Genomic DNA, 16,939 nt, shown 5'->3' with positions numbered 1-16,939 from the left:
GAACTTAAAAAAAAAAAAAGAAGAAAGGTGGAAAGCTAGAGTAATAAAGGTTACCGCGACGAAGAATTTGTTTTGGTTCACGCGAAAGGCCATTGCTGCTAGTTGATTGGGACAAGATGGTATGAAGTAATTATGGGTTCGCTGATTGTATCAGGCAGAGCAGCCAGGAACCCGAAATTGGTATTTAGGCCGGAGACAACGCGCAGGAACGTATTCAAATTAATGTGACCAGAAATATCAGGATAATCGTTTCTGTGAGAAGGGTGTTAAATATGTATTATTATAAGGGTTTGGAAAGGTCATTGCCAGGTGGTAATCCTAAATCATATCTAATAATTTTCAGAACAGATCAAAGGATTAAGGTTGTTTTATTGTTTCCATTGAATCGCGCAGTGACCAAACACTGCAATCTTATAATGAAGTATGCATAATACAAAGCATATAAATCGCTCTACGAGCGGACAGTGGCATGCAATATCTAATATTTTATAATGACCTTAAACTGCACGTAGCCTTGAGCATGCATAAGCATCTGGGAATTCCGATCGAAGTCTGTCAATTAAGACACCGAGGTATTCAACAAACGAAAGATATGGAAAGGGCGAAGAGGTACAAGGAGAAAAAAAAAAGGGGGGGGTGGAAGCAGTAACGAGAGGTTTAAGCTAACTTTCTTCAAGCGATTGTGTAAACAAATAAGCTGCGTTTTGGAGACTCACTACATTTTTATCAATCCGGTTCATTATGCTAAGAGTTGCATCCTAAGCGCAAATCTTGAGACAGAATAACTGTGTCGTCTGCGTACTGAAAAGCAGGTAGGAGTAGCAGGCGGCGAGGTCATTGACATACATAGATTAAAAAGAATTGGACCTACTATTGATCCATGAGGTGACTCCACCTTTAATCGAATATATATTACTTAGGTGCTGTCTAATGGAGGCGGGTTGCGTTCTATTTTCTAAAAACTCAGTATGCAGTATTAAAAAAGGCCCATGAAACCCAATTAATGAGAGCTTAGTTAATAATAAAAACTATGACATACGGTGTCGAAAGCTTTGGTATACATAAAGAAAAAGAGCTTATACAATCTGGTTAGCGTGAAAAACTGAGTTTATAAGGTCCCGAAGAGCCGTACTGCTCACTTGAAGTAAATTTAATACATACTTTCTAGTGCCGAAAGATTATTCACTTCCTGAACTGCCATCTTTATTGGATTACAGTATACATTAGAACCGCATTTCGCATGAACACTACTGCATTCACGAGTCCCTGCAGGCTCTATTTGTGTTACATGACACGACGAAAATGTCCGGAAGAGGAGAAATTGCTAGTACACTTCACATAAAGTAGCCGTGACATCCCACGTGCGCAGTTCGCATGATGTTGCAATACTTCGGAAGCTCACCGTATTGACGATCGTGCTTTCGTAGACGGACGTGTCGTACTCCCAGCGATCGCATGGAAGAGTCTGGTTTTTATCCACCGTCCAGGAACCATTGGCGTCCTCGAACACCCGGTGGATTTCGCACCTGGAGAACCCGTCGGCGAGTACGGGTATGGCCCACGACTTCCACTCGTCCGCGCTCATGTTCGCGACGTTGGATGGAGCGTCCTTGGGCCGTGCGCACCAGTGGTCTATATCTGGAGCTATCATTGGCGTCATCATGTTGGTCCAGGCAGTGGGGAAGGCTCGCAGAACCACTAAAAGCACCATGAGGGCGTGGTACAGGCCAAAACCTCCCAGTACGTCTAGGATGTCCATGGCTGTGCGTAGCACTTGGTCCCACTGCCACCCTGAGAAAGTGGATCACGTAATTCTACAAGCTGCATACTTAATTCACTCTCATAAACCTGGGCAAACGCTTACAGCTTTCACAGCCGCCACAACGCACAGCATCGTTCTTAACACTGCAAAAATTAAGGCACGAATTTGGTACATCCCATTTATTTTCTCTGGTCTTCAGAATTAACGTAAACCTGCAATGTATTATACTGGGTGTCCAAACTAACTTTAGTCAAGAGTTAAAAAAATAAAACACTTGAGGTAGGCCGGAGAAACCATTTGTATACAGCTGCCAGCCATTTTGAGCACCACAGGTAAGTTTTATTGTGCAATTACCGAATTAGTAATTGATATTTTTTTTCTAATTCACTAAGTATTGCCTTTTAAGCAATAAATGTGATTTGTAAAGCTGGAGAGCACATTCTGAAACCCCATTCCATTTATTCCCGACAAAGAACGCCTCGCGTGTATCTCGTGTTCTCTGGCCTACCTCAAATGTGTCATTTTTTTTAACATTCGGCTAAAATTAGCTTGAACACCCTGTGTACGTATGATCTTTTATCTGGGAAGCGTAGGCCATGATAAATATTTGCGCACGCAGAATGCATCGCGACTCAGCCATTTTCTCGAAAATACAAGTTTAAAATATTCTAATTCAGTAAAGCAGCCTTCTCTGCTGATAGCCACCAGAAGGCGCTATTAATTCCTGAACGTCCAGGAGGACGAGTTTTGGAGCGACTCTGGGCAGTATGTGTTAAGACTGACAACTTTTCCTTCTGTTGCACGAGAGCGATCAGGAGTGACTTCTCAGCAATAGATGAGTTTACTCCTTTTATTTTTCCTTCAATATAAGCCTGCCGCCCCGTCGTGGTGGTGAAGTGGTTAGGGAGCTATGCCGGCCACGGCGGCCGCTTTTCGATGACGGCGTCAGCTAGAGTATCTCTCATAGCCTCACTCGCTTTGGGACATTAAACCCCACAAACCAACCAATAAACCAGCCAATATAAGCTTGGCAGCAGAACTTAGGAAGAGTTCATCGTCGTCTCAGCCAGCTTACCAGCAGCTAGGGAGCTCGCGCTTGTGCCATATTTTCTCTTTCTAATTTTCAGGGCAGCCTTTGTATGTATAGACGTCGAAGTACAACAATTACGAGTAAATATGTCTTTTACAGCCTTTATACGGAGCACACCCTGAGCCATCGAATGGCCGCCCAAGGCAAGCAGTCGGGGTGCACAGGAAGCAAAGATAACACGGAGGTGATATGAAAAGGAAGGAAATAAGTAGAGGGAGAAAATGGAGGGACGCTGTCGCCGACGCAGATATATAAGAGAGAGAGAAAAAAAGAACACAGGGTCTTTTCTCTTGTCGCTCTCATCCATCGCTATCGGCACTGCGTCGGGCTCACGAGGAATCTCGTCGCTGACAGTAGTGCCGCGAGGAGTTTATTGCCCTCTGGATTGTTATCGCGCTGTTAGGTTTTTGTCTTCATCGGCAAGGCAAAAGGGTGCAAATTCAAAGAGACAGTGCTTGGCAGGAGTCGGCTCAGCCGAAATTCTTTTTGTGAATGTACGGAGGACCAAAATGCCCCCAAAGCTGTTTTCTTCGCCGAGCGAGAAGCCAGTCACCGGCGTATCAATGCTTGGGCACGACTGGCGACGAGTGATGTGACAACGACAACGCATATGAAATTCCTGGGTACAATTTCCTCTTTCGACCGCGGGATAGTGTATCATCTGGTGGTGGCCTCGCACTTTTTGTTTTAAAAGGGATCGATTACTGCTGTAAATGCAATGCTGGTTATGAAGCAGGTATAGTTGAAACACTGTTCATTGAACTGAGGTGTGGCATCATTATAGGTGTTGTTTAACGCCCGCCTAGCGCTTGTCTAAACAAATTCTATTCCGTAATGGAAACTACGCTATTATCACTTGCGACGGGTAAATCGTCTTTGATTGCCTGTGGTGATTTCAACATTGATTTGTTGAAAGATTATTGCCGTGATTACCTCTTGCTGATACAGTCCTTTAACTTGACAAATGTTATAGATGAGCCAACTCGAGTCACTAACCAATCCGCCTCTCTGATTGACCATGTGCTTTGCAGCAAGGACATAAATGTGTTTGCTGGTGTGTGCGACATTGCCATCTAAGACCACAATCCCATCTTTCTTCTTTATCCCTGTGACCCTTTGCACTGTCCTTCCAAGCAGCTTAAAAAACGTACAACCCGAATCGATTACGCTCAAGTGCGATCGCTGCTTCAGTGCACCGATTTCAAAGGCGTGCATGATGACGACATAGATATTGAGTATCAGTATCTGGTAAGGAAAATCACAGACGTCATTGACCGACCCACTTACACACACACTAGGCGTAACTACGACCATGGTATATGCCCTCGGATGACAAAAGCTATACTTGAAGTCCAGAAAAAGAAAGATTCATACTATCATAAGTGTAAAAACAATCGGACTAATAGATATTACCGGGAACAGTTTCGATGCTACAGAAACAAATCGGTCGCCATGATGAGAAACTCAAAGAAACAATACTACACTAATCTAATTACGAGACAGGAAGGAAATTCCAAAAAGATATGGGGGATTGTGAGCGATGTTGTTGGATTAAAGAAAAAAGAACAATCCCTCCGGACTTATCTCAGAGGAGATGGCTGATACCTTCAATAATAATTTCGTCGATCGCGGAAGAAAACTGGTCAGTGCCTTTCCTTCAACAACGCCTCACCTAGGAAGACCTATAGCAACAAATAATACCTTCGCTTTCCGGGAGATAACTGAAGAAGAAATGAGGTCAGTAATTAAAACTCTGCGATAAAACAAAGCTTGTGGTTATGACGGAATACCATCGAAGGTGCTAAAAGACAATATCGACATTCTTTGCATCCCCTTATGCAACATAATTAACCATGCGATGGTTAGCTCTCAGTATCCGATAAACTTGAAGATTGCGAAAGTTGTGCCAGTGTACAAGACAGGAGATCCCAATGACCCCAGTAGTTACAGACCCATATCTGTGCTTAGTATAATCAATACTGTTTCTGAAAAATTAATATCCTTACAATTGAACAAGTTTCTGCTTGATAATAATGTAATCTGTGCTGAGCAGCATGGCTTTATCTCAGCCAAATCAGCAACCACGGCTGTCACATCACTTTCTCACCATATTAACACTGCTCTTCACAAAAATTCACTCGCAATAGTAATATTCCTCGACATAAAAAAGGCATTTGAGTGCGTCTGTCACTCAAAGTTATTGGAAAAATTAAAAGCATGTGGTATTAATAATGCCTCTCTCCAGTTCTTTGATAGCTACCTTTCCGCCAGAAAACAAAAGTAGTGCTGAGTGACAGACACTCCATACTACTACCTGTGACTTGCGGGGTCCCGCAAGGATCTGTATTGGGTCCTGTTTTGTTTTCTATTTTCGTGAACGACCTACCGCAGGCTGTTCAATTTTCAAAAGTCTTTATGTATGCAGATGACACTGCTCTTCTGTTCACATCTGAGTCACTCTTGGGTCTAGAAAACACGATAACGTCCGAATTGTTTAATGTTTCAGAATGGTTTCGTGCTAATAAACTAACAATAAATGTAGATAAAACTAAATATGTAGTATTCCACTCCAAGAGAAGAAACATTGGCCCTAGTACGATTCACATATCTCTAAACAACGATTGTGTTCAGCAGGTTTCTTCTTTCAAATACCTTGGTATCATCTTTTACCAACACTTGCACTGGCAAGACCAGATAGATATAAGCTATCTAAAAAGCTAGCTTTCAGTTGCTACGCACTTACCAAGGCGAAAAGGTATTTCCCGTACACCATACTACGTTCCCTGTATTTTTCGTTATTTCATTGCCACATCAGCTACTGTCGTGAATCTTGGGGACAAACGTACAAAACTTATCTACTTCCCTTACAGAGACTGCAGAAGAGAGCATTGCGTATAATATATATCACGTATCTTCCAACTGCAGCTACAATAATTTATTTCTAGAAAATCGAGTACTTTAATTGGAATCCATGCTTAAATACAAAATCTGTGCATTGTTAAATAACATCATTAATACTAGTATTCCTTTGCCACTTGGTATTTTCTTGTTACCATCTCGCAATACAAGACACGCATTAAATGGCAATTTCAACCTCCCTGCCTGCCACAATGAGTACGGAGAACGTTTAGTGCAATTTTCTGGAGCAAAACATTGGAACACGTTGCCTATTAATGTGAAACTTGCAGGTAACTTTAAAATGAGTTGCAAAATGTTCTTTATTAACAGCCAAGAAGAGTTATGATCCCCTCCTCGCCCTCCCCTCCCCCCCCCCCCCCCCTTTTTTTGTGTGCGCTTGCGTTTTGTATTAATTGCCTATGAATTGTTTGCTGAAATGTATTTTCCTCCGTGCGTGTTGATTCTTTTTGTTTGTTTGTTTTAGTCTTTTTTGTGTGTGTTTGTATGTGCTCATTACGGCTACCTGATCAAGTTTATTCTGTACTGGATCGTCTACTAGCCCTGCGGCTATCGGTCCAAATATTCTTTATGTATTTCGTTTCATACAAATAAAGATCACTTTGATTGATTGATATTTAAACTTTATGAAGCTGACGAATCTTTGCTATGAGAGCTGTACTGGAGAAGAACATAATAAGCGTCAGCGTGAAGCTGCACACTAACGGTATAACTAAGCCGTTGCCAAGATTAGCCCTTTTTTTACCTAAGAATTCAGTTGTCCTAGGGGAGGGGGAGATTTTCGTGAAAACCTTACGTGCGCGAGCGCATGCCGTGCAGAAGTGTCGGCACATGTCACGGTACGCTTATTTGCATTGGAACTGATATTTTGCCTGTCGCATTTATCTTAGAACGTAGTAGGGAGGGACCACATGGTCCATATATTCATGGCAGACGTAGAATGGCGCATATAAATAAAGACAAACTACACGTAGAGGCCCGGTATAAGAAGGCGAACACTGTCGCAAGTTTGCTGAGACGAAATTCGAAATCACACAGGAAGCAGGGGACATCCTTTGTGCGGTGTGCATAATCAGTGTTCAAGTTGCTAGAATGGAAAAAGATGCAAGTATGCTAATGTCACATATAGAGTTGGTGGAGATCCTCGGGCTTTGGACCGTTATCTGCAGAACTGTCATATTTACATGCTGCGAGGTTTCAGCATAGCAGCCATTGACATAGTAAGGCTTTCTAATGTATGACCTTAAGTGGAAAAGCCTCAGTGGCGCGAGGATGCCGCCAGTAGCATCTCCGATCTATAGAAAGCTGTAGTACTGCGCTATAGTGGTTGACCAGAATTTTGCTTGCATGGAAGAATGCGCTGTTGGAATTGAAGGATGCTGAGGAGGGCGTTTATGCTCCGCCTTTAAATGGCCATGGGCAGGGCATGTAGTTTGAAGAGAGGACAACCGATGTTCGCTCAGGGTAACAAAGTGGGTATAATATAAGGGTGTAACAAAAAAAAAAGCGCCGCAGGGGACGGCGGCAGATTGTTAGGTGGGTGGGTGAGGTTAAGACGTTTGCAGCGGTCAAGTGAATGCAGTTAGCACAAGACCGGGGCAATTAGAAAAATATTGCAGAGACCTTCGCCCTGCAGTGGGTATAGTCCGGCTATTGTTGTTGTTGATGATGATGATGATGAATATGATGCGAAAGAGTCCTGCTTGGCTTAGGGGTAGCATGTCTCGCTCATAATGCAAGCATTCTAGAGGGTTCTATTCCTTCTCGCCCTCTCATCCGCAATGAGTAGGCCAAGCTGGAGGCTCCTGCCAAATCGTCCATTTGCGTAGTCGCATGAAGTCGCAAGTGCTACGCCAAATTCGTGCTCGGTTGTGGCAACGGCCAGCTACCATCTGCCATAGCCATGGCCGCGATTTCTCGCTCACAATGCTGACGCCGACAACGCTATCGCGCCAAAATAAAATCGAAGTGCCGCTTTGCATGGAGCTATCACGCACGGGCAGTAGCTAATCGGTTTCCAACGAGTGGCAAAAACCAGGCGGCTGGCTTCTTTCCTTTTTTCATCTTTGTTTTTTTTTTTTTTTTTTTTTTGGGGGGGGGGGGGGAGCAGAAAGCTGGCATTAGGTATTAGCATGTAGAGTTGGCGTCATAAAGTCCGTAGACCGAGAATCCTGCCTCGTTCTGAACAACAAGGCGGATACCTGCTGCTTACTGGCAGCTCTTTTCGTCTCAGCAATGGCTTAAGGTATACACCGCCGTCTCGACGAATACGAAGAGCTTCGGACACATATACACCGACGAACATAAAAGGGCACCTGGCCCGATATCTCTCGAAGTTCTCCTTCAGTGAACACTGAAGGAATGATCTAGTGAATGCCTAAGAAAACACAGCGAATCATTTCCGACTCGGTCAGATGTTTGTGTACTTGAGCTTCCAGGGCCTTTTGGCAGCCTCTGTATGCAAGGTGTTATGCGGTCGTATACAAGGTAACGGCATTGTGAAGAACCAGAAGTGGACTGCTGTCTCGACCAGCATCATTGTAGGCGCGGGAGGAGGTTAAAACTAAAGATTGAGCGCCGCTTTGCCTCCGATAACTAGAGCGTATACAACAGACTCTAGGCAGTTGGATTCATCGTGTGATAGAGGCCAGACGCCTCGTTCTTTGCCTCGGCTGTTTTGTAACAGTGACTACAGCAGGAAAACGAGAGAAGAAATACGGTAGAAGATTAGTTGTACGACTGGCAAGAACGGAGCTAACTGGCGTCACTTCTAAAAGAATGGTGGAACCTTGGTAGCGAGCAACAACGAAATGTTGCCCTCCAGGTAGGTAAGCAAGAAACGCCGGAAGTACAGGGAACAAGCTACGCGGAGGCGTTATCACAGGCAATAACCTGTTGGAGAGTGCAAAGGCAGCATTCGAGCCCGATAAGATAAGCGAGGTCAAAGTGATAATCGCTCGTGATTCATACATGGGCCGGTTACATTAGAGATGATGAGTGCACCAGTATTTCAGGACGGCGCGTTTGCCGGTCGGACGCTCAAGGACGTAATGAAGAAGGCAAACCAAATTGGAGAAACGAAGCGCCACAGGAACCTAATGATGGTAGCCGTGATACTTAGTGATGTATTGGGACGGGAAGCCAAGAGTATTTGAGAACAAATTACAAAGGGTGTGAGTGACTTTAGGCCAACGTGACGAAGAATGAGCCGAAAGCGCTGAAATTACGGGTGGCGAAAGGGGAAAAACAACGGTTAGGAAAGGAAATTAACTTTGCAGTGGCAGACGTAAACCGTGAGATACGCTACGTCGGCATCTGGAGGCTTTCATACGTGATGGAATTCTTCTAACGCTAGTAGGTTCGCAGCGCAGATCAGAAGCTTTGCAATGTTTATCGTGCCCTTCAGGATAATGCTAGAACGTATGACTGCTCTGCCGGACTGCTATGCCAGAGGGTTTAGTGCACGCTCAAGAATTGAAAACATGATCATATGAATTAGGAATTAGTGTTGCTAAAAACGTCTGGGAAAACATTTTGAAGTGTTAGGGATAATAATCAATAAATAAAAATAAGAAATCCAAATAAAACTTCTAAGTATGATCAAGACAGAGAAACTCTTACAAAGAAACCTTCCGGCCGCAATATTATTTCCATTGAGTAACTCACACAGACTGGTTTTAGGGAATGCCCTTTAACAGTTGCTCCAAAGGAGAGAAGGGCCGAAATTTTAAACTTCTAAACGGCAATCCTAAGCGAAGAAGATGAACTTCCAAACAATTTCTTTTCTGAAGAGCATACCTCCGGCCGAAGAGGATACAATGCTCTATGGTTTCCACGTCATTGCACGGCGCACAAAGATTCGACAGCGTGAATCCAGAGCGGAATAGGTAGAGATTAAGGCAAGGAATTCCGCAACGCAAGAGCGTTGTAGAGACCTCATATTACCTCCAGCTGCGATGCCGGATATTCCGAAGAAAATTTAAATGCTCAAAGTCCACTATCGACAAACTGGAACCAACATTTTTTTTCTTCGCTGATTCAACAGACAATTCCATCAATTCCCTGCACCTATAGATGGGCCCAACTTCCACAACAGAGCTCCTACTGAACCTTGCATGCCCCTTGCATATCGTACTGGGCACTACACTGCATGTCGCCAGGGCTGTATCGACGATTCTCTTTTTCCGACCTTCAATGATTACAGTAAAAATGTTGTCCATATAAAAAAAAAATGAAATTTCACAGCTAACTATGCGGAACAAGCCATACAGGAAGCTTCTTGCTTAATATTAATATTGAACGCAATCGGTAAACCAGCGACATGCTTTACAATAACGGTCTGTAATGGCTTCCATTCTTCGAGAAACGTAAAGTATCAGCCACACAGTGACCAGGCTATCAACACGGGCCAATTACGCAGCGACTTGAGTGTCTACTTAAGGCTGCGGAACACCAGTCAAAAACTCCTAAGCAGTGTCCCACCACCCAAACACCTCATTGAACCATGGTTCAGTGATGTGTCTTTTTTGTCGCTGCCTTCATTGTCTTCTAACAGCATTCAGAAACACAGCCATAATGCACGAGATTAACGATGCCACCGCACTCAACACCAGTCATGCAAAGGTAATCTCGAGTGAATGGTTTCAATAAACGGATCGTTTCCCGGCCAGACTGCACAACTGGACAGCAGTTGTCACTATCAAAAATGTACAAGACAGAACGCACCAGCAGGCATCGGTAAAAAAACAACAGCGGCGATGGGCGCAGGCTGAGTACAGGCGTAGAAAAAATAAATCGTCACTAACCTGGAGAAAAATCCTTCAGGCGGAGCCTGACCAATGCGTAGTCGTTATTCTCTGCTGCCACCCGCGAATTAAGACCGTCATTCTACGCAGTTATTTTCATAATGATAGACCTCCTCAGGTCAATGTCACCAGCTGTACACGTGTGATTGGCGTAGCAGAAAGCGTGGTGAATGAAGGTGCGGCAGTATGGACGATGCTCTTATCGCAAGAGCTAACGCAGCAGAGACAGGTGAGGAAACGAGGCCATTTTGCTAACTCCGTCACGTCAGGGTCTTTGCGAATACGCTCAGGACTATCGAGCGAACACATGAACGCATACTTGTGGTGTTCGCTTGTACCGTGGTACAAATTGGTTCTTTTGCGCAGTGACCGAGCTTACCTGATCAAACTGTGCGACGCTCCCTTACGTGTACTCCTATGCGATTGTAGACTGGCCTCTGTCTTCTGTCGTAGTGACAAGTATAGCAAGAAAGAAAAACTGAGAGCCAAGACCAAGGCATGAATAACTTCTGTCCACAGCACGATCACACTACATCATCTGACGTGGTGAAACAGCCGACTAAAGGACGTACGGTGACGTGAAGGGCTGCCAACATCCAGAGCAGTTGTGACGACACGTCTCCCTATACACGACGCAAACATGCAGAGTTCGGCGACCCAATCGGCCCCAACTACGACTTCCCGTCGGGCCGGTCTGCAATCCCGCAGTGAAATAATGCAAGCCACAACATTCGTGCGTCTCCTGAAGGACGTCGGACGATTGAGTCGTCTTATTCGTTCAAGCGGTGGCTTGCTATGGCATCGCGCCCGACGTCCAAGCGGCGCCGGTATTCTAGGGAGGATGCCTTACGCAGCAAATGCCTCGTTAACTACAAAGCGTAGAATGGCAAGGGACGTCATTTATTTAGATGCCAGCTCTGACGCATCTAATCAAACCTGACTACATATATATACTACCCGCACTTCCTCTCCGAAATACAGATAGAGACAAGATCGTTTAGTTAGCCGAGGAATACTGTATGGGTGTGTGCAGCAGCCAAATAGCCAGGAGGTTGACTACGAAACCAATAGGGTCTAGGAAATGGCTATCCCCTAGAGCGCGAAGTGCAAAGTAGGGAAAGCCTTTTAAAGAGGGGAAAAGCCGATAGGAAATTAACTTGCCGTTGGTCGGACCTTAATTATTTTTTCTACCGAGCCCACTAGTAAATGATATGATATATGATATGTCAATCGAAAACTTCTAAAGTACGTTTCGCGCCGTTCTTGACCATGTTGAGCTGGAAAAGTAGCTCAATTTTCGCTTCATATAGTTCTTTTTTTAGCTATTTTTCAACTGTGAGAAAACAGTAGAGGGGAAAAGTTGAAAATGGGCTCCTTCACCACTGTGACATGCTCACTGAAGTGAAGCAAATGTCATCATTCAGCTGAGGCCAGGGATAATTTTGCCGACGATCTAGGTAGCATGTGACTCTGAGGATGCTGCTTCAACATTCGACTTTAGTTCAAAAGGAGAAGACCAAGCGAAGCCAGCGGTAAAAATCGTGACCGGGTCACGGTTAGTTTTTTTACTTAGGCTCGTTTTGCTCGATTCAACAGCCGCTTATATACAAGGGTTTTGCCGGCAGTAATAATGTTATTTGTCTAATTTATAGGTTTCGTTAAGTTTGGGCAAGATTCGATGCCACGTGCGCTGCGACGGATTCATCCAACTGTTTCACCCTATGATGTAAGACTCCGACCTAAAGGGATTGTGTTCTAGAAGAAAAATGTTACTAGCTAAAAATTTGAAATGTTTTTATGTATTTGCTAATAGATAGCCACATATTTTGTAGATTTTAAAGTTTCCACGCATTCTTGAAATACAAGCATATCTTAACAAGTTTTGTTTAAATTTTATGGAACTACATTGAATATGAAAATTCATTTTGACAACGGGACGCAAACGACCTAACAAAATTATTATTACAGTGTGTGTTTAACTGACTTCAATTTGTTGTATTGAATTAAATTTTACACCTCACAGTTCGTTCTTGAGCGAAATCGAAACCCCACAAAATGCTCCCATTTTCCACACGGTAGATGAAGATATAAGCTAGAATAACTTGACACCCTGTGACGATAATTCTTAATGACCTCAAGAGCACCGGGAGCATTCAGGTATGAAAACACTTTTTTTTTGTAATCCATAACAAGGGCATGAGAAAGAATAGGAAAACTATAAGCCGATAGGGCCACTCCCTATTACTCCCTATTATTTATTAACTCCGCAGCTCGAGTAGCATATATGCGACAGAGCGTAAAAAATATAAATAATTTTTACTTCCACTTGTATAAATTACAAGCTGTCCCGAAGTAACAATAATATGCAGCATATTTATGGGGGCAATACCAAAGTGTAAGCTGGAAATTTAAAAAAAATATATAAAACATTTGGGATTTGCTGGGTGGAAGGAAACCAAATTCTAAAGAAAACGTAGCTATTAAAACAACGAAATCAATATCCCACGTAAAAAAATAACACAGCAGAAAAGTAAGAAAACTAAAAACTAAAAAGAGAGTAAGCAAGCATTAAGAAAAATGTGCAGATTTATGCGGTCGCTCTCCTCTCAGACTCATGACGAAGGAGCGCCAAGAGCGTATTTTGAGCACTAAATTATGCACTTTAGTCTGAATTTAATCCAAGGTAAACGATCTGGTTTCACAGAGATCTCATTATATTCCGCGTAACCTGGCATGAATCTATAAGTATATGACACGACTATCGCACTACCTTGGTGTGGTGTGTGTGAAAATTAGATTCCAGGATTTATTTCAGTGTGCTGACTTCCATATCGGGAACGTTAACGTGTCTCGATAAGAATAAGAAAGGATTTAGCCGTGAGCGCGACGAATAAAAAGCCTTATTCTCAATCTCGCCTTAGAATTTGGTCTATCTATCTTATACCTTGGGCCGATATAGCTCCAGACGTAGTGGAACCTCCAACGCAGAAAGACCACGACCTCGCTCCTGCTGTCATGAGCAAGAAAGTAAGCGAAGTAACCAGGAAACTAGAAGGTAAGTACACCAGAACCAATAATTTCAGACACATCTCTATTATTACATCGTAGTGCTATATATTTAGGTTCATCTCAATATTTTATGTTGCTCCTAATATTAATGGGCGAAATTGAGCCGCAAGTGCTAGACACCAGTCTGCGGGAGTAAACAAAAGTGCCGAAATCTGGAAGTGACTCATCTTAGACACCAGATGAATTTAAATAAAGTTCCTAGCATCAACTGACGACGCGATTCTGGCAGCAGGAGCACGCCCTCTTGGCATTTTGGAACACCTAAACATCTGGACACTTTTTTTCGCTCCGAATAACCGAAGTTCTCCAAAGCACAACAGTCCGCGCGAGTCTAGTTCTCATTAGAAAGGTACCGAGAAGGTTGTCACTTTTGCCCAGTGCTCTGAGCTTACCCCTCTCTTCCAACCAGGCTTAGTGACTTGAGCAGCATCGGCGGTGTCCTTTCACGCCTTGCCTGTAAGCACTGTGAAAGGCAATCCTTTCGAATACGATGGAGATAAAGCTTGTCTTCAAGTCTGCAATCACTGACTACAAGCCCTCGTTTTCCGCGACCGGTAGCAACCCTATTTCCAAGTTAGCTAAACGACTGCGATTAAGCTCTGACCGCGAGCAGTTCTGTTGATTGCTCTCAGGGAGATGGACGTAAAGATTCTCCACCGGGTTTCATAGCCTTTATTTGCAGAGAAGTAGCAGCGGTAGGAAGTACTGAAGCATTAACCACCGCACGAAGAAAACAGAAATGTATTAGTCACAAAGGCTCTGTCTGTGTTTACTAAAAGTGCATTTCGAGCGCAGAAGGCACGATGGGCTGCTTTTGTAATCAGGATTCTAACACTGCTTCGTTGTGCCAAGGAAACACGTGGACCTTGTTTCCTTGCTTCTGAAGTGTGCAGGAGGGCTGCCATTAAACGGCACCTGCCGCTTCTCATATGTTCCCATTCTTGAAAGAACGGGCTCAATACGTTTTTGTTTAATTTTGAAACTTTGCCTCGTGGCATCAGTTCAGAAGCCGGGGTAGAAGAAATCGCCTCGCATGCGTACGTGTTATGGGCTTTTAGTAGCAGTGTATGACGTAGCCAGAAATACTTTTCGGGTAGAGTCCTATACGCCGCTGGTCGAGAAAAAGAAAGGCGAATAACAAAATAAAAAAACAAACAAAAAAGCTGAAAGCAGGAGGAGGACGCAACGCGCAGAAAATAACAGTGTTCCGACCCCCCCCCCCCCCCCCCCTGCTACGCCCCTGGCAGCAGTTCAAAAAAAAAAAAAAAAAAAGCAGAACATCCTGAATTCCTTCAATCATCGAACCCCTATTGTTCTCAGACAAAGCAGGGCGTTATATGCATTTTGTATTAAGCCTGGTTTAAAACCTAACTCGTGTGTGAAAATCTCGATGTCAGTTACCTAAGATGTGAGAGCACGCTGTACACTACTAGATCACGGCAATTGTTGTTTCTGAATGCACGTGATATCCAAAGGTAACCGCAACACACGTGATTCGTGAGAAGGTTCGCCCGAAAGTTTTGCACCGATATTTTCAGAACGCATCCTCATGTACAACTCGCGACAGAAAAGCATGCGCCGTAGTGCGAAAAAAAGAAATGGAGCCGTGCTCACCGTGTGCTTGTGCCAGAAGCACTAAGGTGGACGCGCCCCGGCAAAAGACGTGAGCAGAAACCATGCCTTGGGGAGAGATAACGGGCCAATTTAATTCATTGCCGCTATAAAAAGCGGCGCCTAGATTTCACTAGAGCAGGTGTGCGGATAGCGGCATGCCCTTGGCTCTTTTTGAGGCTTTGTCCCAATAAGAGGCTTGTCGGCCATCACAGCGCTCTCCTTGACAAGATGCTGAGAAAACATGCGCGATTAGAAAACATCCTAGACAAAGACTAAAGATTCCTAGCCAAGAACCTTCAGCGAAGTATGAGCAAAATGACACCAGCAGACAGCAATTATTTTCTCAGCAGAATCATATTTGTGGGGGCCGTGGCAGCGACCCATTCAACTTCGACATCCAGCAGGACTTCTCAAAGTGCCTCGGAGTTGCAGTACATGGGTGTCTTTGCGATCACTTATATCCGCACTTGTATGTAGTGAAAATCATTAAGTTGAACTCATTGTACATATTGCTGGACCTATATGTACCACCGCACAACAGAGAAAACACAGCCATCGCGAACGTATGGGGTGGAGCTGTGGTTGCAGCGTTACACTGCTGAACCGAAAGTCGCGGGATCGAACCCCGGCCTCGGCGGCCGCTTTTCGATGGAGGCGAAAAGCACGGCGCCCGTATGCTGTGCGATGTCAGTGCACGTTAAAGAACCGGGTGGTTTAATACTCTGGGACCTTCCAATACGGCGTCCTGAGTCGTTTTGAGACGTTGAACCTCATAAACCCACCAACAATTTTATTAATAAAAAAAAAACTGAACCTTTTTCAATGTTTAGCCAAATGTTTTGGGTGGAATTTAACCGCATCTGCGTGATTATATTGCGTATCGATTGCAAGACTGGCTGCATTTCGCATAAGAGTGCCGAGCGGCACGATGCCTGGTGTTCCCTGAACAGAAAAACTCAAGGGTTTTGAATAAAAAAATAAACAACCCTGACCAAGGAGTGATGAGAGCACGAGTGAAATAAACCGCGCGACAAAATGTGTACACTGCTTTTCCGGAGAGGCATATGAAATGCCGCTGAGATACGACCAGGCATACGCGGGGCGGGGTCTGAATGAAAAGCTACGTGAGCGTCGCAGGTCATGCGGCTTGTTAACCGCGTCAGGCAACCTTGAGGCACAGAGCAAGGGGCGCAAACCGCTTCTCGACAACCACAACCATTCTTCGGTCGCAGGATAAGATGCAAGGATAGATTTCTCGAAGCTTTTTGCATCATTTCAGAAAATGAAGGCGCTTGAGAAAGTGATCCCTCAGTCTCACTGACAAATCGAGAAGTAGCTTTCTTAAGGAAGCGAAAAACACAGATCCATCGTGCGTGCCCTATTCACAGCTAACAGTTAATCAAGAGAGAACCCAATCTATCCTACTGAAATCATCGGTTCGCCAAGGGTCTCCATGTCGTCTTTGTTGTTTCCCTTATATCTTGAACCCCTTTGTCGCAGCGTTATAAATAGCTCTGCTATTTTTGGATTCTCCTTGGCTCAACGTGAAATTAAGATTTTCGTCTATGCTTATGACATGGCCCATTTTTGTTCTGAGAAAAAGAGTGTACTTGAGGCTTTACGTTTGACTGAACAGTTATGCAAGGTATCAGGTGCGGCTCTTAATTTAGACGAGTACACAGG

The 16,939-nt window shown here is 44.1% G+C and overlaps 1 protein-coding gene across 3 annotated transcripts in view; it reads right to left on the bottom strand.

The window, feature by feature from the left end:
* Positions 1-15,326, bottom strand: part of LOC146183232 (organic cation transporter protein-like) — an 82,975-nt gene extending 67,649 nt beyond the window's left edge. The window contains exons 1-2 of one of the 3 annotated variants that reach the window (XM_084608701.1): positions 15,257-15,326; positions 1,403-1,791 (exon numbers count right to left, since the gene is read on the bottom strand). In XM_084608701.1, coding sequence (XP_084464827.1) covers positions 1,403-1,791; positions 15,257-15,320 — 453 coding nt within the window. In that variant the 5' untranslated portion in view covers positions 15,321-15,326. Of the gene's footprint in view, positions 1-1,402; positions 1,792-10,573; positions 10,634-10,952; positions 11,010-15,256 lie in introns of those variants that run through there. The other 2 variants (XM_084608703.1, XM_084608702.1) reach the window with 2 other exon arrangements.
* Between the last annotated feature and the right edge of the window lie 1,613 nt (positions 15,327-16,939).

Source organism: Amblyomma maculatum, chromosome 7 (genome assembly GCF_055883805.1).
Source record: "Amblyomma maculatum isolate TAMU_Amacu chromosome 7, ASM5588380v1, whole genome shotgun sequence".
In the NCBI taxonomy this organism is placed as follows: Eukaryota; Metazoa; Arthropoda; class Arachnida; order Ixodida; family Ixodidae; genus Amblyomma; species Amblyomma maculatum.
The sequence above is the reverse complement of the archived record's forward strand: the minus strand, read 5'-3'. Positions and strand labels throughout refer to the sequence as shown.